This window comes from Artibeus jamaicensis, unplaced genomic scaffold, assembly GCF_021234435.1.
Source record: "Artibeus jamaicensis isolate MK-2021 breed Jamaican fruit bat unplaced genomic scaffold, CSHL_Jam_final contig_1410, whole genome shotgun sequence".
Lineage (NCBI taxonomy): Eukaryota > Metazoa > Chordata > Mammalia > Chiroptera > Phyllostomidae > Artibeus > Artibeus jamaicensis.
Window position 1 is genome coordinate 1,051,671 of NW_026521281.1, and position 22,949 is coordinate 1,074,619.

The window sequence follows — 22,949 nt, forward strand, 5'->3', positions numbered from 1 at the left end:
ATACATATACCAAACAGTTCATCATGGTTGTCTCTCAGAAATTAGATTAGGACATGAGAAATAGGATATCATTTTTTTTAACTGTTGTGATTTTACCATTTATAATTAAAAAAATATATGTGTATATATAGTCTTTGTCCCTGTTCCTGGCACACAGCTCTTAAAACCCTTGTAATTTCCTAAGTGATAAGAGCAATAGGAGAATCTTTTGTTATATTATTTGATCTTTTGTCCTCAAATATCTACAGTTGCTGAAATAGCTCCAGAGTGATAAAGATGAAAGGAGTGTCTTGTTATTTATAACGAGATGATTCACAACCTCACACTGGAGTCTAGGTTCATGAGTGACTTTTGGAAAAGCCCCTAAAGCATGTGGGCTGGTTTCCAGGTGAACCATCCAAGTGATTACAGGGTGGGAATTTTCAGCCCCCTCCCCTCCACCTCTGGTAAGGGCAGGGGCTGGAGATTGAATTAATCACCAACAGACAATGATTTAACCAACCATACCTATCAAGATGAAGCCTCCATAAAACTTCCTGAATTATGAGGTTCGGAGAGCTTCCAGGTTAGTGAACATGAAGAGGTGGTGGGTGAGTGGCACTCATGAGAGGGCAAGTAAGTTCCATGCGCCTTCCCTTATACCTTGCCATCTGGCTGTTGAGTTGTATCCTCTTTTAATAATTAACCTGTAAGTCTACTAAGTAAACTGGTTTCCTGAGTTCTATAAGCCACTCTAGCAAATGAATCAAACTGAGGAAAGATTTGTGGGAACCTCCAATTTATAACAGGCTAGTCAGAAGCATAGGTAATATTACCTGGGTTTGTGACTGGCATCTAAGGGGTGGTAGTATTGTGGGACTGAGTTCATTACCTGTTGGATCTGATGCTATCTTGGTAGTTCTGAATCAGAACAGTTTTTAGTCATTAAAATGTCACCAGTCCTAAATTAGCAAACAATCTAGCACCTAGTTCTATAAAACGCAGGGCAACTAGATAGGTGACAAAAGAGAAAGTGTTCTTACTTTTCTCGTAACCTTTGAAGCTCCGCCTTTAAGTCCTCATCCTCTATTTCTGATTCATCATCACTGCTCATTGGGGAAGATGGAGAATAGAAAAGTGAGCTCTGTCTTTGAGCACAGGCTTTTTCTTCACCGAGTAGTAAGCACTGATCACTCTCTGGATGAAGCTTTGCTACTGAGCTCCCTCTGCCAGCAAGAGAGGCTGAAAATTCACTATCAGAGCTAGGTTGTTTCCCAACAGTAAGTCCTTCTTTCTCTTTAGGCAAATGATCAGACCCAGACTGCATGCTGCTTCCTGTGGCTGAATTTTCTTCCAATTCCTTTTCAGGGGTTATTGAAGAGATATCGGTCTCACAAGCTGTGCTGAAAGATGAGAAGTTGTCGGCTTGTTTAGGAATTCCTTTATCTTCCTTAATCGTTTCATGAAGGGTTTGTGACTTCTGAGGAGAAAATAAAGTTTGTGGATTGTGTGTGGCAGGTTCCATTTCAACCAGCCGAACCTTTGCTGTTTCAGTAGAGGCTAGACCTTCTTCACTAGAATGGCTTGTCATTTCGGTGAAGGCTGGTCTGGGTTCTATTCCAAAAGATGCCACTTTCACTGGCTGCTGCTGAGGAACTGTAATCACCTGAGATACAAAAAGGCAGAAAGTGGCTGGCTCCTCCTAACTAAAGAGTAAACTCACAAAGAAATTCAATATCAATATATGGCACAGAAAAGCAGATGTTCTGCTTGTGATATGCACATACAGATGATAACAAAACTTTAAAATCCTATCTTTACTCTCCATATTCAGTCTTTCAATTGGTCTTGGGTAAAGAGAGCTGGCTTCCTGCTGCTCAAATAAAAGTCCACAATTTAAAAGAAATTCCATAATTAAAGATGCCAAGATTCTCAAAGACATGAAATTGGATTTATAAAAAAGATGATCCAACCTCCCACAGAAAATTAATGATGCATTTCTGTATTCTCTTCGAGCTACTAAAATCCCCATTTCTTTACACACCTTTATTGGGTGGCTTCAAAAGGTAAGAAGATGAAAATTAAATATGATAATGATCCACATTTAAAATAAGTATCATCTACAGACCAATGTCTTAATGCTGTTACTTGTTATAATGCCCTTGTAGATAAGGATTCAAACCAAAAAATACAAACCTGGAACCGACCCCGCTGAAATGATCCACTCATTGCTTTACATCTACTTGAAGCCCTAGTATCAGCCGTGGACTCTCCTGTCAGAGGAATGGGATCAGGAGCAACTGCTGACCTCGTATCTTCTGTTTCCACTGCAAGTTTTGCAAAATTGTAAGCAGAAAAGAGAAAATTATTTAAGACTAAATTTGTTGACATTAACAAAAATGAAGAAAAGTAGAAAATGCTTAACTCCGGCTAGACAATTAAAAACTGTTAATGTAATAAGCGACATTGCAGAAGTCCCTAACTCTAAATCACACATGGCAAGACTTATCCCAAGACATATAGCATCTATATGAAATGAATAACTGTAAAAACAAATGATATATAAAAGGAAAAATAAAAGTGGTGATGACATTAATGGGATGTGTCACATACATGGGCTATGTGGAAAAAGTGACAACATTGGTGTATGAACAAAAAAAAACCCAAAAAACAAAACAGAATTAAATGAAAAGTGATGTTACCTAGTCTATGTCCCTGACTGTAAGCACACTACCTTGACGGACTTTTGATCTCTTGAAAAAGCTGGTTGACTGCCGTAGCCTGTATGCCCAGCTTTTTAATTTGCGAGTCCAGGATTTCTTGCTAATAGGATTTTTGAGACTAGGACAAGTAAAGCTTAGGCCAAAATATCCACCTCCTGTCTGCAGACGAATGGCTCCACCTCTTGACACATCAGCAGGATAGGTCTCTGGGTCCCCTGGAGGTGAAGCATCTGAGGACATCTCCTAATGGGGACAAAAAGAGAAAAATCAAAATAATAATAAATTAGGTAAGGTGTAGCAGTTGTTTAGACCATCACAGTTTCTTATATGGACTAGTCAGTAATTAATAATAAAATGCCATGTAATACTTCCATCATAGTAAAATTCCAGACTGAACCTGAAGTATTCAACTTATAGGAATTAACCCTTCCCCTTATTTTAAAAAATATTATTTAGACTTCAGATAAATAAAAGAACAGGATATTAACCTGCTGCCCTGGAATATTTTTCCTATAGCAAATTTGAAAACTAAAAATTGAAATTAAAATTATTTCCTTAACATGCACCAATTTTCTAAAACAGGTTACTGAAACCCTATACTCAAACTGAAAACTTTTATTTATGCTTTTTATTCAAAAGACTTAAAGATGTTTGACATAGATAATAACATAGAAAAACAAGATGACTAGACATTTAGATGTACAGGGAAATATAACCAAATCAAATTTCTTTCTTTATGTAAGCACACAGACATTTACAAAGGATCTCAAAATTATTTCAAATTCATACCCTAAAAAATATTAACATCAGGCCACAGCTGGCAATGAAATCACACTTCCCTCTTCTTTTTTTCTTTGGAAAGCCCCCCACTTTTGACCCTGGGTGTTGTGTTCCTGCCACTCACTGGGCTCTGGGATTGAACAGTGACCATTACACATCCTTAGGCATCCTTTGTGTTTCCCACTGAACTTTTTCAAAATTGCTCTTTCTCATCGTTTGTAGTCATGCAGTGAATAACTATAAACAGTAATGTGGGATCCTTTAAAAAGTATTTACTGTCCTAGCTGGTGTAGCTCAGTGGATTAAGTGAAGGCCTGTGAACCGAAGGGTTGCTGGTTCAATTCCCAGTCTGGGCACATGCCTGGGTTGTGGGCCAGGTCCCCAGTTGGGGGCGTGTGAGAGGCAACCACACAATGTTTCTCTCACCTATATTGATGTTTCTCTACCTCCCTTTCTTTAGCCCTTCTTCTCTCTCTAAAAATAAATAAATGAAATCTTTTTAAAAAAAGAATATTTAAACACCTAGGAATGGGATTTAGCATTTCTGAAGGAAGACAGCCTAAGCAACACTAAGTATACTACAATCTTGGATAAGAACTATTAACACTTAGGATACATCAGCATTTATTGAAAATAAAATTCTTGCCCTGGCTGGTGTAGCTCAGTGGATTGAGCACAGGCCTGTGAAGCAAAGGGTTGCAGGTTTGATTCTCAGTCAGGGCACATGCCTGGGTTGCAGGCCAGTTCCCCAGTAGGGGACACATGAGAGGCAACCACACATTGATGTTTCTCTCCCACTCTTTCTCCTTCCCTTTCCCTCTCTCTAAAAATAAATAAATAAAATATTAAAAAGAAAAGAAAATTCTGAACAATCAGTCTTTATTTTCCAAAGTCCCATTTTGGAATAGTAATAATACTACCTTCATAAAGAGGAAAAATATTCTCAATAATAGTACAATTTAGAAAGTGTAACATTGGTCCCACTGAAATTATAGAAAAGATTTTTCATAAGTAATAATAGGATCAATAGACTAAATGCAAGTGATAGCATCCTTTACCAATTCAAACCCATAGACATGACAGGAAAAAGAGATGAAGACATATTCATATATAATTAAATCAGGAAAAAACAGCCGATGATATACATATGCAGGAACTATTTCAAAATGCCATAGTTTGAATGGCAGATATGGGCAGCAAGAGAGGGTCCTGGCCAACCAAAAAGCATCAGTGGTTGGCTAGAGTGCTAATAAACTTCTATATGATCTATCTCCTCTGTGCTTCTGAAACATCATCTCCTAAGACCCTCCTATATACTGGCCTTATTTGTGTTCCTTGAATAGGTCTCCGACTGTGAATGTCACCACCAAATAAATGCAAGTCCTTCCTTGACCACCATATATAAAGTCATCCCCTAGTCTTTCTATCATAGATCTTTCCTTCAATTACTATTTATTTAGGTTCTATCTCTCCCCCCACCCCAGAATGTAAGCTCCACAAAAACAGATCTTGACTTACTCACAGCTCAATAGATACTCACTGAGTGGAAGAGTGAACTGCTTGGGTTCCAAAGAAGGAACAAACAGGAAGTCCTGGTCCTTCCCTCCCTACCTCCACATTAAACAAAAGACAGCAGAGGTATCTGCTCCCAAGTAAGAGTAATAAGAGGAAAATATTTGTGGCCAAGAGAAAGGTCAGCAATGTAGGGAGGAGACAACATCTGGGAGGATGGGGAAGCCCTTCTAACTTGGAAGAATAGTTACTAGGCCACCCTCTGGGCAGCATTACAGACCAATCAGTGCCAGGAACAATGTCACATACCTTTCTTGAAACTACTGGAGGAAGGTTACATTAATTATATATATTGTTTACAGAGTGACAAACAAAAAATCTTATGGAGGAAAAAGTGTATGAAAGTAAGAATTACTAAACACTTATGATAAATCAATACAATAAAAAAAAAACCCACTAAAATCAAAGAACAGAAGAGCCAAGGAAATAAAATTAATAACATAATACTTTAATATCTTCAAGAGATGTGTGAGTATATAATAGCCATAAGAAAAAGAATGAAGTACAGTCACTAGAAATTACAAACATAATCGTTAACATAAAAAAATTGCTGAAGAGGCCCTGGCTGGTGTAGCTCAGTGGATTGAGCGCGGGCCTGTGAACCAGACAATCGTGGTTCGATTCCCAGTCAGGGCACATACCGGGGTTGCAAGCCGGTTCCCTGCAGGCCAGTTCCCAGTAGGGGACGCAAGAAAAGCAACTGTACATTGATGTTTCTCTCCCTCTCTCCTTCCCTTCCCCTCTAAAGATAAATAAATAAAATCTTATTTTAAAAAAATGAGAAATTCTTCCACTACAAAAACCAAAAGGGATCAAGATGGAAAACATGAAATGAAAAGTTAATAGATAAGAAAAACAGGAAATGAAGAAATAAACTACTACTATTCATAGATGATACGATCTTATATAATAATATAGAAAATCCAAAATATACCAAAATCTCTTAAAGATAATAAAGAAACCCAGTAAAGTTCCAGGATACAATTTAACACTTAAAATATCAGTTGTATTTCTATATACTAGCAAAGAGAAATCTGAAAAGAAAATTAACAAGAGAATTCCGTTTGTAACAACAAGGAAAAACAAGTGGTGCTGGAACAAATGGTTACCACATACAAAATAATGAAACTGAATCCTTACCTCATACAATATAAAAAAATTAACTCAGAATGATCCTACCATATGTACTTAATCAAGTATGAAGCAAAATAAAGACATTTTTCACATTAAAAAAGTTTCATTGACATATGTTTTACATACTCTAAAGTTAGCCCATTTAAACTACAGAGTTTAGTGGGGTTTTTTAAATTGAATTTATTGGGGTAACATTACTTTACAAAACACAGAGGTTTCAATTACACAACTCAACAAAATATCAAGATTAAATTAAAACCATAGTATTCTTTTTTTAACAGCTTTACCAAAACAATCTCCATTTAATTAAAAAAATTATTTATCTATTTTTAGAGAAAGGGGAAGAAAGAGAGAGAGGGAGAGAAATATCAGCGTGTGAGAGAAACATGGTTGCCTCTCGCGCAACCCCAACTGGTGACCTGGCTGCAACTCAGGAATGTGCCCTTACCAACAAGGAATCAAACCAGCCATCTTTCAGTTTGTTAGCCGGCACTCAATCCACTGAGGCACAGCAGCGAGGGCTAAAAATAAATAAACTTAAAAAAAAAAAAAAGATATAAAAGTAAGTCCTTTCTACCCACTGAAAGTAAATCTATAAATTAGTCCTGTTCTTGTCATTAATACAAAAATAGACATTGTTTTGAAGTTCCTAGCTAATTCACTAGAGGGCTCTCTCACCAAAGATTGGTCATCATTACCGAGGAGTTTGGGGCACTTGCAACTGAGTTATGGCCTTCTTAAATACCCATGACATCAGAATCTTGTGACATAGAAAATTTCATCGCAAAAACGAAAACTTTAGAAAAGAATGCACTTTTTTAAAGGCATAAGGATAAGGAATTGGTTAGAAAGAAGTATACTTACATGTAAACATAATTCGCTGGGTACAGAAGTTATCACATTCAGGTCCCTTTTGAACACTGACATAATAGCAGGCTGACTGGCAGCCACATTGGACAGAATCTTAGAGCCTGTCTGCTGAAAATCGGGGGACTGTGCAGAACTGTCTTGAATTCCACAGTGACTGGTGGCTATGACTTCTGGCACTGGACATGAGAGTGTATCTTCAGCAGAGGAAGAAACTGGAGAGTCTATGCTTTGGGTATCCTTCTGGCTCTCAGGATAGACACTAGTTATATTATGCTCCTGATACAGCAAGTTTCTTAATTTTTCATCCAGAGTTTTAATTCGGTTATCTGCAAACTCCATTTTTGGAGGTCTTTCCCCATCTGATTCCGGGACAGTAGTGGGTAGAAGGGTAGTCGGTTCAAGGCTGGGGGTCTGAGTGGGAACAACCATCTTAGGAGAACTTGCTTCAGTGTTCACTGTGGTTTCTCCTTCTTGGCATATAAACTCTGCATCTATGGTTGGCTGTTGCACTGATAAGGACTGAGGCTTCTGATCAGACATAAATGCTGAAGTTCTAAGAGAGTTACCAGCAATATGAGTTGACTCGCCAGGAGGTGCCGTAAGTACATTAGCCTGACTGGCAGCTTGGTGACATGGATTCACAGGCAGAAACATTCCTGCTTGGTTGGTGAGTCCCTCACATTCAACTGGAACACTATGAACTGAAGTAGCAGTGTAAGTGGAACTACTAGCAAAAGGTGTCATGATATGCCTGTCATCTTCCACTTGATAAAGTATAGCTGGCTGCTTAGTTTCTACACTGGCACATTCAGAAATCTTACCATCAACTACATCCTTGTGTTCTGACTTGGAGGTGAAAAGTGCACGCTGGGATGGATTATTTTCTAGAGTGAGCAGTGTATCCTGTGATAATTCCTTATTATTTATTTTTCTTGGACCTGGAACAATAACAAAGAATGGCTGAGCATATATTATTAAGTGCAATGCATGGACTACTACTCAAAGGGGACAGGAAGACCAAGGGACAAGTGAGAAATTACGTGAAAGTACCTAGTTGTAACTAGGTCTCACAATGCACAGAACTCAACCTGTGAAAGGAAAAAAAAAAAACCCCACCTTTCCTTTTTTTCATAAATACTAAATAAAAATGGTTTAAGATATACTGTGGCATTAACATCCAGAAAATGCATATGAAAATTCTCATAAGCACAAAATACCCATGTAAACAAGTTGAAGATATAATTGATATTTTGTAACCCCATCCTCCAAGTCTGGATAAAGTCAGCAGAAAATAAATGCTTACTAGAAAGTGGATATAGCCCAGGAACTGTAGACATGGACTGCTGAAGAGAAGGGGGTGATTGAGCCTCACGGTTTCTTATTGTTTGATTGATACAGAATCGCCACCGACCAACTGGGGATGACTGAGGAACAGATTCATCTGTAGAAAAAATTAGCAAAATTTCGTATGCTAAGCAGCTGTCAGTATGTTTACCTTATTGATTAAGGAAACTAGGTTAAAACACCAATTTCTCTTGTATCTCCATTTCTTTTTTTAAAATTTAATTATTGTTCAAGTACAGTTTTCTGTCTTTTACTCCCATCCCAGCCCACCCCCCTGTTTCTCCATTTCTAACAGCACTAGGATATAATTTTTTAAGAACAGAACTGCAATCCTGACAAATACTCTAAAGAACTAAGGAAGCATAAGACATTGTTAAAGAAGGGCTTTAGATTCTACTAAAACAAACATTATATCAATAGGAATTAGAAGCAGGACACTTTGAGGGGGAAAAATAGAAAGCACTTTTACCATTAAGACCTACATTTCCTGTTCTGTATGCTGACCATGATGATGCCTGCAGAAATCTACATGAGCATTAAAAGGTACAGAACTATACACCAAAAGAAGAAAGTCAAACTTAACTTCAAAAATAAACTAAGCCCCTACATTTTTACTCCTACTTTGTAAATTTATTCAAATAAGTAATTCTTTTTTAAAAGATGCCATAGTTTATCAGTCAGATATCTGCTCAGACTCATGCTAATGAGAAAAAGAACATAGAGACCCTGCCATTCTAACACAAACCAAATTTCAGGGTAATGGTATTTGCTTCCATGACTCCCACACCAGCTGTTGCTTCTTCATGTTGTTATAATTCCTTCGGAGGTCCTCATTCATTTATGGCTCTTCTCCCCCTCCCAGATACTCTAAATATATCTATGACCAGAGCTGAGAAGAATGGAGAGATAAAGCCATCAGAGAGAAACAGAGGATCCCATTTTTAGTCCTTGGATTTTTATCTGGTATCTGACTTATGAAACTTAGTGATTAGAGCAAGGAGAAATATATAGCTGGTGGAATAAAATCATGATACCAATGACTATTAGAACATGGGGTAAACTGGAGGGAAAAAAGAACACGAGGCAAACTTAGAACATAATGATCTTAGTTAATATTTCTGTCCACCCTGGCCAGGGTGACTCGACTGGCTGGAGCATCACCTCATAAATAAAAAAAAACTGTAGGTTCAATTCCCGGTCAGGGCACCTGCTTGGTTTGCTGGTTCAGTTCCCAGTTGGGACACCCAAGAGAAGCAACTGATTGATGTTTCTCTCTCACATCAATGTCTGTCTCTCTCTGCTGCCTGCCCCTCTTCCCCTCTCTCTCTAAAATCAATACGCATGTCCTTGGGTGAGGATAGAAAAAAACCCCAAAATGTTTCTATCTATCTCCTATTAGGGGGAAAAAATTTGCCATTTGAGTTCAAACATGAAAGCCATTAAGGCACATCAGTACTGTGACTGCTTTTTGCGTAACATACCATGCAGCAACTCAGAAATAAGTTAACCAGTTAAAGAACCAACACTTGAAGAAAATTTGGAGAATGGTTTTAATTCTTCTATACTTTCTTCGGGGATATAAAAGTCCTTTCAGAGTGTGGGAAAAACAACAATTTATCAAATTCCTTTATTGGCTAATACCTTTGCAAATGAAGATGAATAAATTCAAGGTTCCAAATGTCTCAATTCGAATGCCAAATGGTAAATTTTATTAAATATACTTACTGCTGGTTTGAGTGGATGCAGAATTTATCTGTACTTGTTCAGATGATCCTGTCTGAATTAAAAATGAATAGATAAATGAAGTAGTTCCTGATAGATATCCCAGAACACCTATTTGCTAAGCAATTGATCTCACTTGGCTACTGTTGGATTCCACATTAACAGAGTCAACTCCAGTGGCTTTTTCTGCAGCAGAGTGGACATGAAGAATCTCCTGGGCTTGACCTACGATAGCCCTCAATTCTTCTACAAATTTTTCTTTCTCACTTTCCAGCACAAAGTTATCTTCAACCTGTCCAAAAGTGAAAGTAAGTCTACTTATGAGAGTGAATTTAGTTTCTTCAAAATTATAATATTGTATCAGTGATGACAACCCTTAAGAAAAATAAATTAAAATGAAATATTTATATACAAGTACCACAAGAGAATGAACAAAAACCAGGAACAGAAATCAACATAATGTATTAAATTATTCTTTCTATTTTCAGACTACTGATATTTGTCAGGTTTGCATTACCAACAAGAGAAGAAGCCACCATTTAAAAAATGACTGGGCATTCTATTAATTGATGTCATTTGAAGGACATAACTGAGGTAAAACTAGATGTTCAAACCCAAAACTGTTTAAATCTTAAATTGCAAAATGAAGCCTTTCTAAAGATGATGAAGAACAGACTACAGACCTTTCAGAAAATACTGTGTAAGACAAGATGCAGAACTGACAAAATGTTTAATTTTTTTCATCTAGGATTTTTTTAAAAAGATGATTTATTTATTTCTTTTTAGAGAGAGGGGAAGAGGGCAAAAGAGAGGAAGAGAAACATCAATGTGTTATTGCATCTTGCATGCCCCCTACTGGGGACCTGGAACACAACCCAGGCATGAGCCCTAACTAGGAATCTAACCGGTGACCCTTTGGCTCACAGGCCGATGCTCAATCCATTGAGCCACACCAGCCAGGGGTAGTATGTTTAATTTTTAAACTGTTTATTACTGCTTGGCCAAAAAATCTATCTCCAAGTAAATGTGGCAGAAACAAAAGAATTATGGCTCTAGCCAGGTAGCTCAGTTTGTTGAAGCATTGTTCCAATATGCGAAGGTTGTGGGTTTGATCCCTGGTCAGGCCACTTACAAGAAGCAACCAATGAATTTATAAGTAAGTACAACAACAATGGACATTTCTGTCTCCCTTCCTCTTTCTCGAAAATAAAATTAAAAAATAAACATTATATAGTCTTTATGCCACCCTAACCTATCCCCATTTTTCAAAAGTTGAAAATTTTAACTTAAGTTTATTAATTCAAAGAAATATGAAAACTGAATGAAATAATGAACATTACCTAAACACCCAGATATAAGATATTTTATAAGTAGCTAACATACTAGAATTACCTGGGTAACTTTACAAATGATTGATGCTCAGGCCTCATGTCCAAAGATTCTGATTTATGTAAGGGCACAGGGAATTATTTTTCAAAAATTTTCAGGTAATTTTAACATGCATCCAGGGATAAGAACCACTGACCTAAAACATATCTTAATGAAACATCTTCATATTTTGAAGAAATGTATACTGAAACCAGAGAAGGTACACCGACTTCATCTTGATTATAACCAATTTAGTTCTGTCCAATTAAAAAAAATACCCTAAATAGAAGATTTCTCTGACAAACTGGGGAAGGAGTTAGAAAGGAAAAAGAGTAAACACTGAAAGGAAAATGATTTAGATTTATTGTACTTACCATATAGTCTGCTATATCCTCTGGTGCGTCACCATCAACATCAAACTTGAAAGTCACCATCTTGTTATTGTGTGTCTCCAGTTGACATTCCACCATGTTGTCTCCAGAGGTTGACACCTAGGCACACACATTTCATCACCAGATTAAGAATCAGTCATTGTTGGAATAATAAACATAGCTAAAAGAGCCCTCTTCCCCAAAGTAATATACAGATTTAACGTGACCCTGATTGAAATCCCAATGGCATTTTTTTAATGAAATAGAACAAAAAAATCATAAGATTTTTATTGAACCACAAAGACCCTGAATAGTCAAAATAATCTTGACAAAAAAGAACAAGGCTTGAGCTATCACATTCCCTTACTTCAAATTATACTACAAAATGACAATAACCAAAACAACATGGAATTGGGGAAAAGAACAGACATACAGACCAACAGAATAGAATTGAGAGCCTAGAAATAAACCCTCATGTATATGGGCTAATAATTTTCAACAAATAAGACAAAGCATACAACAGAATAAAGAAAGCTCCTTCAATAAATGGTGCTGGGGTAATTTGGAAAGCCACATACAAATAAAAATTAAACTAGACTGGTTTGTCACCATACACAAAAATTAACTCAAAACAGATCAAAGACATACATATAAGACCTGAAAAATAAGTTACATAGAAGAAAAACATAGGTATTAAACTTAGGGATGTTTGTCTTACAGGGGATTTTATGAATTTGGTTTCCATAGGCCAGTGAAATAAAAGCAAAAATAAGTGAATGGGATTATTTCAAACTAAAAAGCTTCTGCATAGCAAAGGACACCATCAGCAAAACAAAAAGGAAGCCAAATGACTGAAAGTATATATTTGCAAGCAATACCTCTGATAAGGGGTTAATATTAAAAAAACTCATACAACTAAACAAACAACAACAGAAACAATCAAATTAAAAAATGGGCAGAGGACCTAAACACACACTTCTATCCTAAGAAGACATACAATTGGCAAAAAGATATTCAACTTCACTAGCTATAACAGCAATGCCAATCAAAACTACAATGAGACACCACTCACACCTGTTAGAATGGCTATTATCAACATGACAAGTAATAACAAGTGTTGGAGAGGTTGTGGAAGAAAAGCAACCCTCATTCACTGCTGATGGGAATGTAAACTACTACAGCAATTATAGAAAAACATTATGGAAATTCCTAAAAAAAAAAATTAAGAACAGAGCTACGGTATCCTTCTGGGTATCTACTCAAAAAATTGGAAACATTCACAAAGATATATGTGCCCCTATGTTCATTATAACATTATTCATGTTATATATATATATATATGGATTATTCCATTCCAAGAAATGGAAACAATCGATGTGTACCCCAATAAATGATTGGATAAAGATATACACACAATGAAATACTACTCAGCCATAAGAAAAGATGAAATACTGCATTTTGAGACAACATATGATATCAAGCTAAGTGAAATAAGTCAGATGGAAAAAGCCAAGAACCATATGATTTCACTCATATGTGGGATAAAAAACTAAAAGCAACAAGTGAACAAACAAGACAAATAATAACTCAGATATAGACAACAACATGGTAGTTAACAAAGGGAAACTGGGTGGGGAATGGTAGTAAAAGGTAAAGGGGGTCAAATATATTGTGATGGAAGCAGATCTGACTTTGGGTAGTAAACATACCAAGCAATATAGAGATGATGTACTATAGAACTGTATACCTTATACCTACATAATTTTATTAACCAATGTCACCCCTATGAATGTAATGAATAATTTTTCAAAACAGTCACTCATTGTCTTCTCATTGCAAATGGTACAGGGAACATCTAGATGACCTCACATACATTACATGGAGAAATGGTTTAAGTTGCTCAGGATCTAAAAAGATTGTTTTTCCCTTACCGAAATACTGGCTACATAACCATTTTATGAAATATCTAAGGCTCAAATTACTCAGCAAAAACTAACTTACAAATTGGACCTGCAGGGAAGAAAAGGGAAGACAACTTTTCTAAAAAGGCAAAAAAAAAAAAAAAAAAAGAGTAATAGTTGTTAAAGTTATCTGCAACACAGAGATCTAAATTTGGTCATTCATTTCCAAAATTCTCTTAATCCCCAAACAAAGTGATTCCTTTTCTATATATATATAAAAATTATTTTGTTGTTGTTCAGTTACAGTTGTCTCTATTTTCTCACCACCCCCCCTTCAAACCCACCTCCCTGCCTTGCTTCCACCCCCCCCTTGGTTTTGTCCATGTGTCCTTTATAGTAGTTCCTGAAAACCCTTCTCCCCACTGTCCCATCCCCCCTCCACTCTGGCTATATTATTAGATTGTTCTTAATTTCAATGACTCTGGTTATATTTTGTTTTGATTCTTTTTTTTAAATGATTTCATTTTATTTATTTTTAGAGAGAGGGGAGGGGTGGGAGAAAGAGAGAGAAACATCAATGTGTTGTTGCCTCTCTATTGCCCCCTACTGGGGTGGGGATTTGGCCTGAAACCCAGGCATGTGCCCTGACTGGGAATCAAAACAGCAGCCCTCTGGTTTGCAGGCCTGCACTCAATCCACTGAGCCACATCAGCCAGAGGTTCAAATTGACTCTTTTCATCAAAAGAAAATGTACTGCTACTGGAAATGTAAGCTGGTCCAAACTTTCTGAACAGTGATGTAGCAACATGTGATCTTCACACTCTTTGACCCACTAATTTTACTTCTAGACATCTAACATAAGGAAAAAATTAGGGCTTTGTACGAAGATTTGTGCTCAGTGGTGTTTGTTACAGAGATGGAGATGGAGAGACAGACGGGCACAAAAAGAGAGAAAAAAAATTAGAAAAATGACAGACTGACAGAAAGAGGCAGACAAATATGAAGAAACAACCTAAATAAAGAACCTAAATAAACAACAGAAGGAATGATTAAATTATTATATCTCTATAAAAGGGAAAATCTGAGGGAGCCATTTTAAATGTTATTTAAAAATTACTTACTGACAGGACATCCAGCCAAGATGGAGATATAGTTAAGACAAATTGTGTCTCCTCATACAACCAAAAGGACAACATATTTACAAATATGCATCTGACTGAAAACACCTGTGGGGGCTGTGGAGGCAGGAGAACCCCCCCAGCCACATGGGACAGTTCACTGGAGAAACCCACAGGGTCCTAGAGCATACACAAACCACCCACCTGGGAATCAGCACCAGAGGGGCCCAAGTTGATTGTGGGTAGTAGGGGAAGTGACTAAAAAATGGCAGAGAGTGGAGCAAGTAGCACTATTCCCTCTTGCACCCCTCCCCTACATATAGCTCCACAATGCAGAGACATGGGTTGCCCTGCCCTGGTGAACACCTAAGACTCTGCCTCTTACTACATAACAAGCTGACTGAGACAACAACAACAAAAAAATGGCCCTGGCTGGTATGGCTCAGTGGATTGAGTGTCAGCCTACAAACCAAAGGGTCGGTGGTTCGTGCCCAGTCGGGGCACATGCCTGGGTTGCAGGCCAGGTCTCCAGTAGGGGGTGTACAAGAGACAACCACATACTGATGTGTCTGTCCCTCCCTTTCCCTCCATCTAAAAATAAATAATTAAAAAAAATGACCCAAATGAAAGAACAGATCAAAGATCCAGAAAAAATACAACTAAGCGACAAAGGGATAGCCTGCCTAGCAGATGCACAGTTCAAACCATGGGTAATCAGGATGCTCACAGAACTGATTGAGCTTGGTCACAAAAAGAAGGAACAAATGAAGGCGACCCAAAGTGAAGTAAAGGAAAATGTACAGGGAATCAACAGTGATGGGAAGGAAACTGGGACACAAATCAACGGTTTGAACCAGAAGGAACAAAGAAACACTCAACCAGAACAAAATGAAGAAAGAAGAATTAAAAAAAAAGAGGAGAGGCTTAGGAACCTCCAGGACATCTTTAAATGTTCTAACATCTGAATCATAAGGGTGCTAGAAGGAGAAGAGAAAGAGCAACAAACTGAAAGCTTATTTGAAAAAATAATGAAGAAAACTTCCCCAATCTGGCAAAGGAAATAAACCACCAGGAAGTCCAAGAAGCTCAGACAGACCCAAAGAGGTTGGACCCAAGGAAGAACACTAAAAATAAGTAAATAAAATCTTTTAAAAGAAAGAATGATTTATTTCCTTTTGAAAAAAAGGCAAGATATAAAATTATATATAAGGTTTAGCATTCATTTGAAACCTCTACTATATCGGTTAGATATAGGCTTGAAACTTGATCTTGATTCAGACCTGATTATGGCTTGGTAGTTCAATGACTTTAGGCAAATTACCTCTCTAATTCTCACTTTTAAAGGCGAGTATACCATCACCAATCATATAAAGTTATTAAAAGATTAAATGACAGTAATATAACAAACAAGAACTTAAAAAGGTTAAATAATAAAAACAAATAACGTCTGGGCTATCTAGCACAAAATTCAATACAATTTCACTATTACTAGTAATCTTATGATCTTTATGCAAAATACTATGCACAGGTACAAAATAAGAGATGAAACAAACTAAAACATTAACAAGAACTATATCTGAGAGTACAAGTACTTTTCATTTTCTTCCTTATCTTTCCTAACAATTGATACATCATACTCTTATCAGAAAAAATTGTTAATAAAGGAAAAGTTAATTTAGAGTTTCACAATACTCTACTTCCCCAGTAACATTACCCCTCCCCACGCCCGCCTCCCGCCCCTCGCCCCACTGCAGACCTCTGCACACACTCTTAACCTGTATTTACACACTGACCTGAAGAACGGTAAGCTGAAATTTAGTCCCTTTCTCTGGTCTAGGACAGGAAGCTCTTCTCTGTTTGATCCGATCTTGTTTTCCATTTCCACTTGAGTTGTCAGGGGCATTGGTGTTCTCCTTCACAGCTGCCACATCATGTTGCAAACTAGTAATTAAAAATGCAAAAGCAACTTATATTCAATTTCTCAGAGCAGACATTATTCTGTGATTCTCAAAGCCCAATTTTAACCCAAATCAGTTAACATCTGAAATCCCTTCATGGATAGAATAATTTCATTATGATGATATAATACTGAGAAAACTTCCCAAGTATAAAATCAGAATTTATGGAAAATAAGTAAGTAGTAGCTTAGCTGGGGAGAGCACCATCCTGATATTCCATGGTTAAGGGTTTGATAGTCAGGGCACATGTAAGAATCACCCACTGAATACATAAATAAGTAGAACAATGAATTGATATCTTTCATCTCTTTCTCTGTCTCTCAAACCAATAGCTATAAAAATTTAAAGTTATGACTTTATAACTGGGAATATACTAAAAGTCACTGAACTATATACATTTAATGGGTGAATTTCATGGTATGTGAGCTATATCTCAATAAAGCTATTTTTATAAGTTATAAAAAACTGAGATCGTGTTGTATTGGTTTGAGAAATATTTCCTCACAATAATGGAAGAGAAAAAAACCCACTAACAGTGATAGGCCTCTATTGAACCTTTTATCAGAGGACCCTCTTGATTAATTTTATCCTGTTTGAGTTTTCTTATGAACATGCTCAAATAAAACATCTAGAAATCAATTGTCACTCAAAATATACCTTTTTATGCAATGAACTCAATAGGGGACAGACAGACGGGGTGTGAAACACAGTAATATTGCAGGAAGGCAGAACAAGAAATGGAAATAATATAAAGAAAATATAGTATATGTTATAGAATGAATATTTAGCCATGAAAAAGAATGAAATCTTGGCATTTCCAACAGCATGGGTAGGCTTAGAAAGCAGTATGCTAAGGGAAGGACGTTAAGTCTGAAATAAGAAAGACAAGTACATATAATCTCACTTATATGTGGAATCTACAAACAAAACAAAACCCAAGCTCAGATACAGAGAACAGATTATTGGTTGTCAGAAGTGGGGGGGGGGCCTAGGGTCAGAGGTAGGTAAAATAGGTGAAGGGAGTAAAAAAGGTACAAACTTCCAGCTATAAAATAAATATGTAAGTCATGGGGATATAATGTGCAGCATGGACAGTATAGTCAATAAAACTGTGCTGCATATTTCAAAGTTGCTAAGAAAGAGGACTTTAAAAGTTCTTATCACAAAGAAAAAATTCTTTAGCTCTGTGAAGTGATGGATGGATTTATTGTAGCAATCACTTCACAATATATACAATATCGAATCATTATGTCGTATACTTGAAATATAAAGTTCAATCAGTTATATATACCAAAATTTTGCTTAAAAATGAAAACAAATGATGTGAAAAAGTTTCAACATGATTAATTCTAACTACTTGTATTTTGCCGGTTCAAATCAATGATTATGAAAGGGTCGATTAACTTTCAATTTATCCATGTCAAGAACACTTCAGTTTTTTTCTTCAATAACTTTGAAGATACTGAAATAAATATAAAAATTATGGTAAATACAACTGAAACAAATGATAAGATCTATAAATACCAAACAGACATATTTAAAGTTCATCTTTAGGTAAAGTCCTCTTAAAACTACTCATGAACTATCTGCATAAAATGTATAAGAAAAAATTAAAATAATTCCTAAATGGTTCTCTATTTCCATGTGAAAGTAACATTTTGTATAAGTGATGGTAGAAGATGCAATTAATACTGCTTAATTTTTTAATACACAGAGAAATAGCAATAACAAATAACACCTTCAACAGTTAAAAGCAACATAATACTAGTCAGTGGGGTTGTATCATCCATTCACATTGCAAATTTATCTTAAAACACTATTTTTGGGTTTAGGACAAGATGGTAAAATTCAACTCTCCCTCTTTCTCTCCTCAAAGTACAAATAAAAAATATGAAAATATTTTGACAGTAGACAATCAAGGGAGGGTGCTGAAGGGTGAAAAGATGAAGTCGGACTGGCTAGGGAATCCCCAGCAGTTAAAGAAAAAGATAACAGCTTGGCATCTCCTGATCACCCACCCAGTGATAGAAGGCAGTCTAGACTCTGGACCTATAGGCCTTGGCAGCCATGCTCAGTGGTTTCTTGACCCCCAAGCCTGTAGGAGAAGTGTTTCGGGTAAGCCCTTTCCTCCTCCTGGTAACTCTGGTGGGAAACCCACCAGTAAGTAGCATGTGACCAACTTAGAGAACTATATCGAGGCAACAAGCCTAGAGTAGTGCTTTTCATCCCTTCCATCCAGAGGTGGAGCCCGAGTGTGCAAGGTGTTCCAAAGAGACCACAGTCATACTACAAGTAATCTGAAAACTAAATTCTCATTAGAAAAGGGTGACTGCCAGATAAACTAGAATATTTAAATAGGATCCAGAGTCTTCTAACATAGTATTCAGAAGGTCCAGGAGACAAATGACAGGACAAAACCCAGGACAATCACAACTTGAATGTGGAAGGACAACTGATGCCAACACCAGGATGAATTGGATATTGAAATTAGCTGAAAAGGATTTTAAAGCAGACATCATCAAAATCACTCAATAAGCAACTACAAATACTCCTGAAGCAAGTGAAAGAAGACAAAAAAGCTAATTAAAAATAGAAAATATTAGCCCTGGCTGGTGTGGCTCAGTGGATTGGGTGCCAGCCTGGGAATCAAAGGCTTACCGGTTTGATTCCCAGTCAGGGCACATGCCTGAGTTGCAAGGCTATGTCTCCAGTAGGGGGCGCTTGAGAGGCAACCACACATTGATGTTTCTCTCCCTCTCTTACCCCCTCCCTTCCCCTCTCTCTAAAAATAAATAAATAAAACTTAAAAAAATAGAATTAAAATAGAAGATATTAAAAAGAACAAGATGGAAATTATAGAACTATGAGGAACAATCATTAAAAAATAACTCATTGAATGGATATAACAGAATAAATAGAAAAAAGGAAAGAACTAGTAAACTTGAAAACAGAACAGGAATTACCCTATATGAATAACAGAGAAAAATACTAGTTTACAACTACCAAATAATAACATAATTATACTTACATCTAGTTATAATCTATTTCTTTAGATTAGGTGGAATTTTATTCTAAATTACATTATTTCCATTTTTAAATCCTTCTGAGCTTTTCTTAAAAACAGAATGTTATAATGAGAAAAAGGAATGGTGAATAATTTCACAATTTACATGATCCTTATTAAAGTAAAAAAGCAAAATAACACCTACTAATTTTATTGAACATACACATAAATACAAAAATGAAAAATCTTATCTAATCAAGATACAATGACCCCCTAATTAATGCAAGAACTTCAACACACTTACCATTTCCATGGTATTAAATTGGAAGATACTTACCTTCGAACTAAATCTGGTTTTAGAAGATTTGCTTGTTGTTCAACTCCAACTGGTTGGGATGTAGGCTGTAAATAATATAGAAATAAAAGCTGTTATGATAACATGAAACTTCAAGCTAAAGATTCAATTGGGTATTATTTCAGGAAACATACTTGTTACATATCATGTTTTGGTTACCTCACAAACCAGGCAGAACATCTACACTATTAAATATCTCTATGAATCTTTATGGATTTTACTACCAAAGATAAAGAAAACTAAACTGTAGCAATACTCGTTAACATTTCTCATTAAGAAAAGTTAGCATTGTTTTATATAATTTTATTTCTGTTGTTTTTCAACAGAGAACACTGACATTTAGCTTCCAGTCCTGGTTGTAAAATTACTCCTCAAGGAAGAGTTACTGCCACTATACAAACAGATAAATCAATGACAGAAGCTTTCACATACTGTGTGGTCTCATTATTCTTCCTCTCTTTTCCCTGCAAAACGACTGCCAATTAATTATCCCTTTGAGGTGTTAGTATTGGGAAGCTGCAATACAGATTTCTAGGAGGAAAGTATAAGCCCCCTAAACAGGCAAATGCCAATGCTGCTGGAAAACAATTTTAAACATTTATATAATCCACCCTATGCATTACCACTGGAGACAGCAGATTGATCTTAAAATGCAAATCTATCAAAAATGATCTCTTTCCTACCCAGTTTAAAACCCCTATGATGGCTCGCCATTTTCCATAAGGTTAAATTCTTTTGGATGGCACATAAAAGTCCTCAGTAAACTGGCCCAGGCTGGTGTAGCTCACTGGATTGAGCTCAGGCCTGCGAACCAAAGGATGGTGGTTCGATTCCCACAGAGGGCACATGCCTGGGTTGCAGGCCAGTTCCCAGCAGGGGACACACGAGGGGCAACCATACATTGATATTTCTCTCCGTCTCTCCTTCCCTTCCCCTCTAAAGATAAATAAATGAAATCTTTAAAAAAATAGACTTGATTAAAAACTTTAAAAAGTCCCCAGTAAACTAGTCCCAGCCTCATTCTGTAGCTTATCTGCTCAAAGCCACACTGAAGGACTTGGACTTTCCCATATACTGTGACTCTACTTATGTTCCTTCATCTCCCTGGATCATTTCAACTCCTCCGTAGGTCCTGTCCATTAAGCAAATATCTAGACAGAACTCCTATATTAAAAAAGCCTCTACTAAAGTGGGTTTAGGACACAAACAAAATCACCTTGGGTACTCAAAAAACCATATGCCTTAGTTCGTATCTTGGTTTCTAAACTAAAGGGGATGAAGTTTTATTAGACAAATGGTTGATTTTGGCCCTGGGACAAGGAAAGTACTAGATGATCCTGGATCACCTTGCTGTCCCAAAAAGTAAAGAACTGCTCAAAGAATGATGGGAATATATCAAAGACAGACAGAGGCCAGTTTGATGGGGTTCCCACTGCCTACAATTTGGGCATCAGAATAAATAGCATCAGAGTATAACCCATTCAATAAAATAAGAATCCATTAAGTCACATTTATACAAATAAAGGAAAGCTCTTACAGTACAAAGCCAAGTAATCAATATAAGGACTGAAGAAATTAGAAAATCATCAATGGATAAAACTAATGAGTAAATTCTGGATGAGGAACAGGATATTTATATAGTTTCAAAATATCTCCTCACAGATCGCTTATTAATTACAGAAGCAAAAAAACCAACCAAGTTACAGTAGAACTTGGCAGGCCCCAGCTTAACCAAATAATCAAATTAAACCTCAGCAATATTGGGACAAATTGACATCACATGCCTCCTGATATAAAATGTGCAAATAACAAAAATTACTTACATGTTATTCCTGATAAAAATGCATGATCTGAATCTGAACTTGAAGAACATTGTATAAAATAACTGACCTTTATTTTTCAAAAATATAAATGCTATGAAAGACAAAGAAAGACTGAGAAACTGTCCCAGATTAAAGAACATAAAAGAAACAAACAATACAATTAAAGGAAATGCATGATCTTCAATTAGATACTGGATTTGAGGGGTTGCCATTAAGCACATAATTTGGATAATTGTTGGAACTTTAATGTGAACAACAGGTTAAATAATAATATTCTACTCATGTTATTGCACAGATTTTATAAGTATGACAGTTACCTGGACTTGTTCATTGTGTTGTACTAAGAAAATGTCCTTATTCTTATGGAAATATTTACAGGTAAAAGACATCCTGTTTGCAATTAGTTCTCCCATGCTTCAGAGGGAAAGTAATATATGGATGAGTAATAGATGTTATCAATGTATGGATGGATGGATGGACACAACACCAATAGACAGACCACCATTCAGTAATGCCTTTTGTCATGTCCCTCTTTATTATGTCTGATCAAGTGATTCTGTATGATTTATCTTTGTATTCTCAGTTCCTCTAATCACAGTGCCTAACACCTTTTAGGCTTCCAACAAATGTTTGAAGATACAAAGAAATAAGAAAACAGTGTCATAAGAAGACTATGCCATAAAAATGTTTGTGATTCAATATTACAAATCCCAGACATCAATTTGAAATACTAAGAAAGAAGTACATAGTATAAAGTTTGTTTCATAGTAAATGGCAGCTATGTTTGTGCTTTTGTGATATTCTATCTACAGTGAATATTAATCAGCCATGAAAAAGGAAATCTTGCCATTTTTGATAGCATGGATAAAATTCACTGAGTGTAATGCCCTCTAGATTTTACACTAGAGTGTAATACCATATTACACT

The 22,949-nt window shown here is 36.4% G+C and overlaps 1 protein-coding gene across 2 annotated transcripts in view; it reads right to left on the minus strand.

Moving 5' to 3' along the window:
• WNK3 (WNK lysine deficient protein kinase 3) overlaps positions 1-22,949 on the minus strand; it is a 116,107-nt gene that overhangs the window by 11,999 nt on the left and 81,159 nt on the right. Inside the window, exons 10-19 of one of the 2 annotated variants that reach the window (XM_037153661.2) lie at positions 20,182-20,246; positions 16,676-16,823; positions 11,867-11,983; positions 10,261-10,416; positions 10,128-10,179; positions 8,362-8,499; positions 7,053-7,996; positions 2,855-2,945; positions 2,176-2,306; positions 1,023-1,645 (exon numbers count right to left, since the gene is read on the minus strand). In XM_037153661.2, coding sequence (XP_037009556.2) covers positions 1,023-1,645; positions 2,176-2,306; positions 2,855-2,945; positions 7,053-7,996; positions 8,362-8,499; positions 10,128-10,179; positions 10,261-10,416; positions 11,867-11,983; positions 16,676-16,823; positions 20,182-20,246 — 2,465 coding nt within the window. Of the gene's footprint in view, positions 1-1,022; positions 1,646-2,175; positions 2,307-2,713; positions 2,946-7,052; positions 7,997-8,361; positions 8,500-10,127; positions 10,180-10,260; positions 10,417-11,866; positions 11,984-16,675; positions 16,824-20,181; positions 20,247-22,949 lie in introns of both variants that reach the window. The other variant, XM_053667574.1, reaches the window with a different exon arrangement.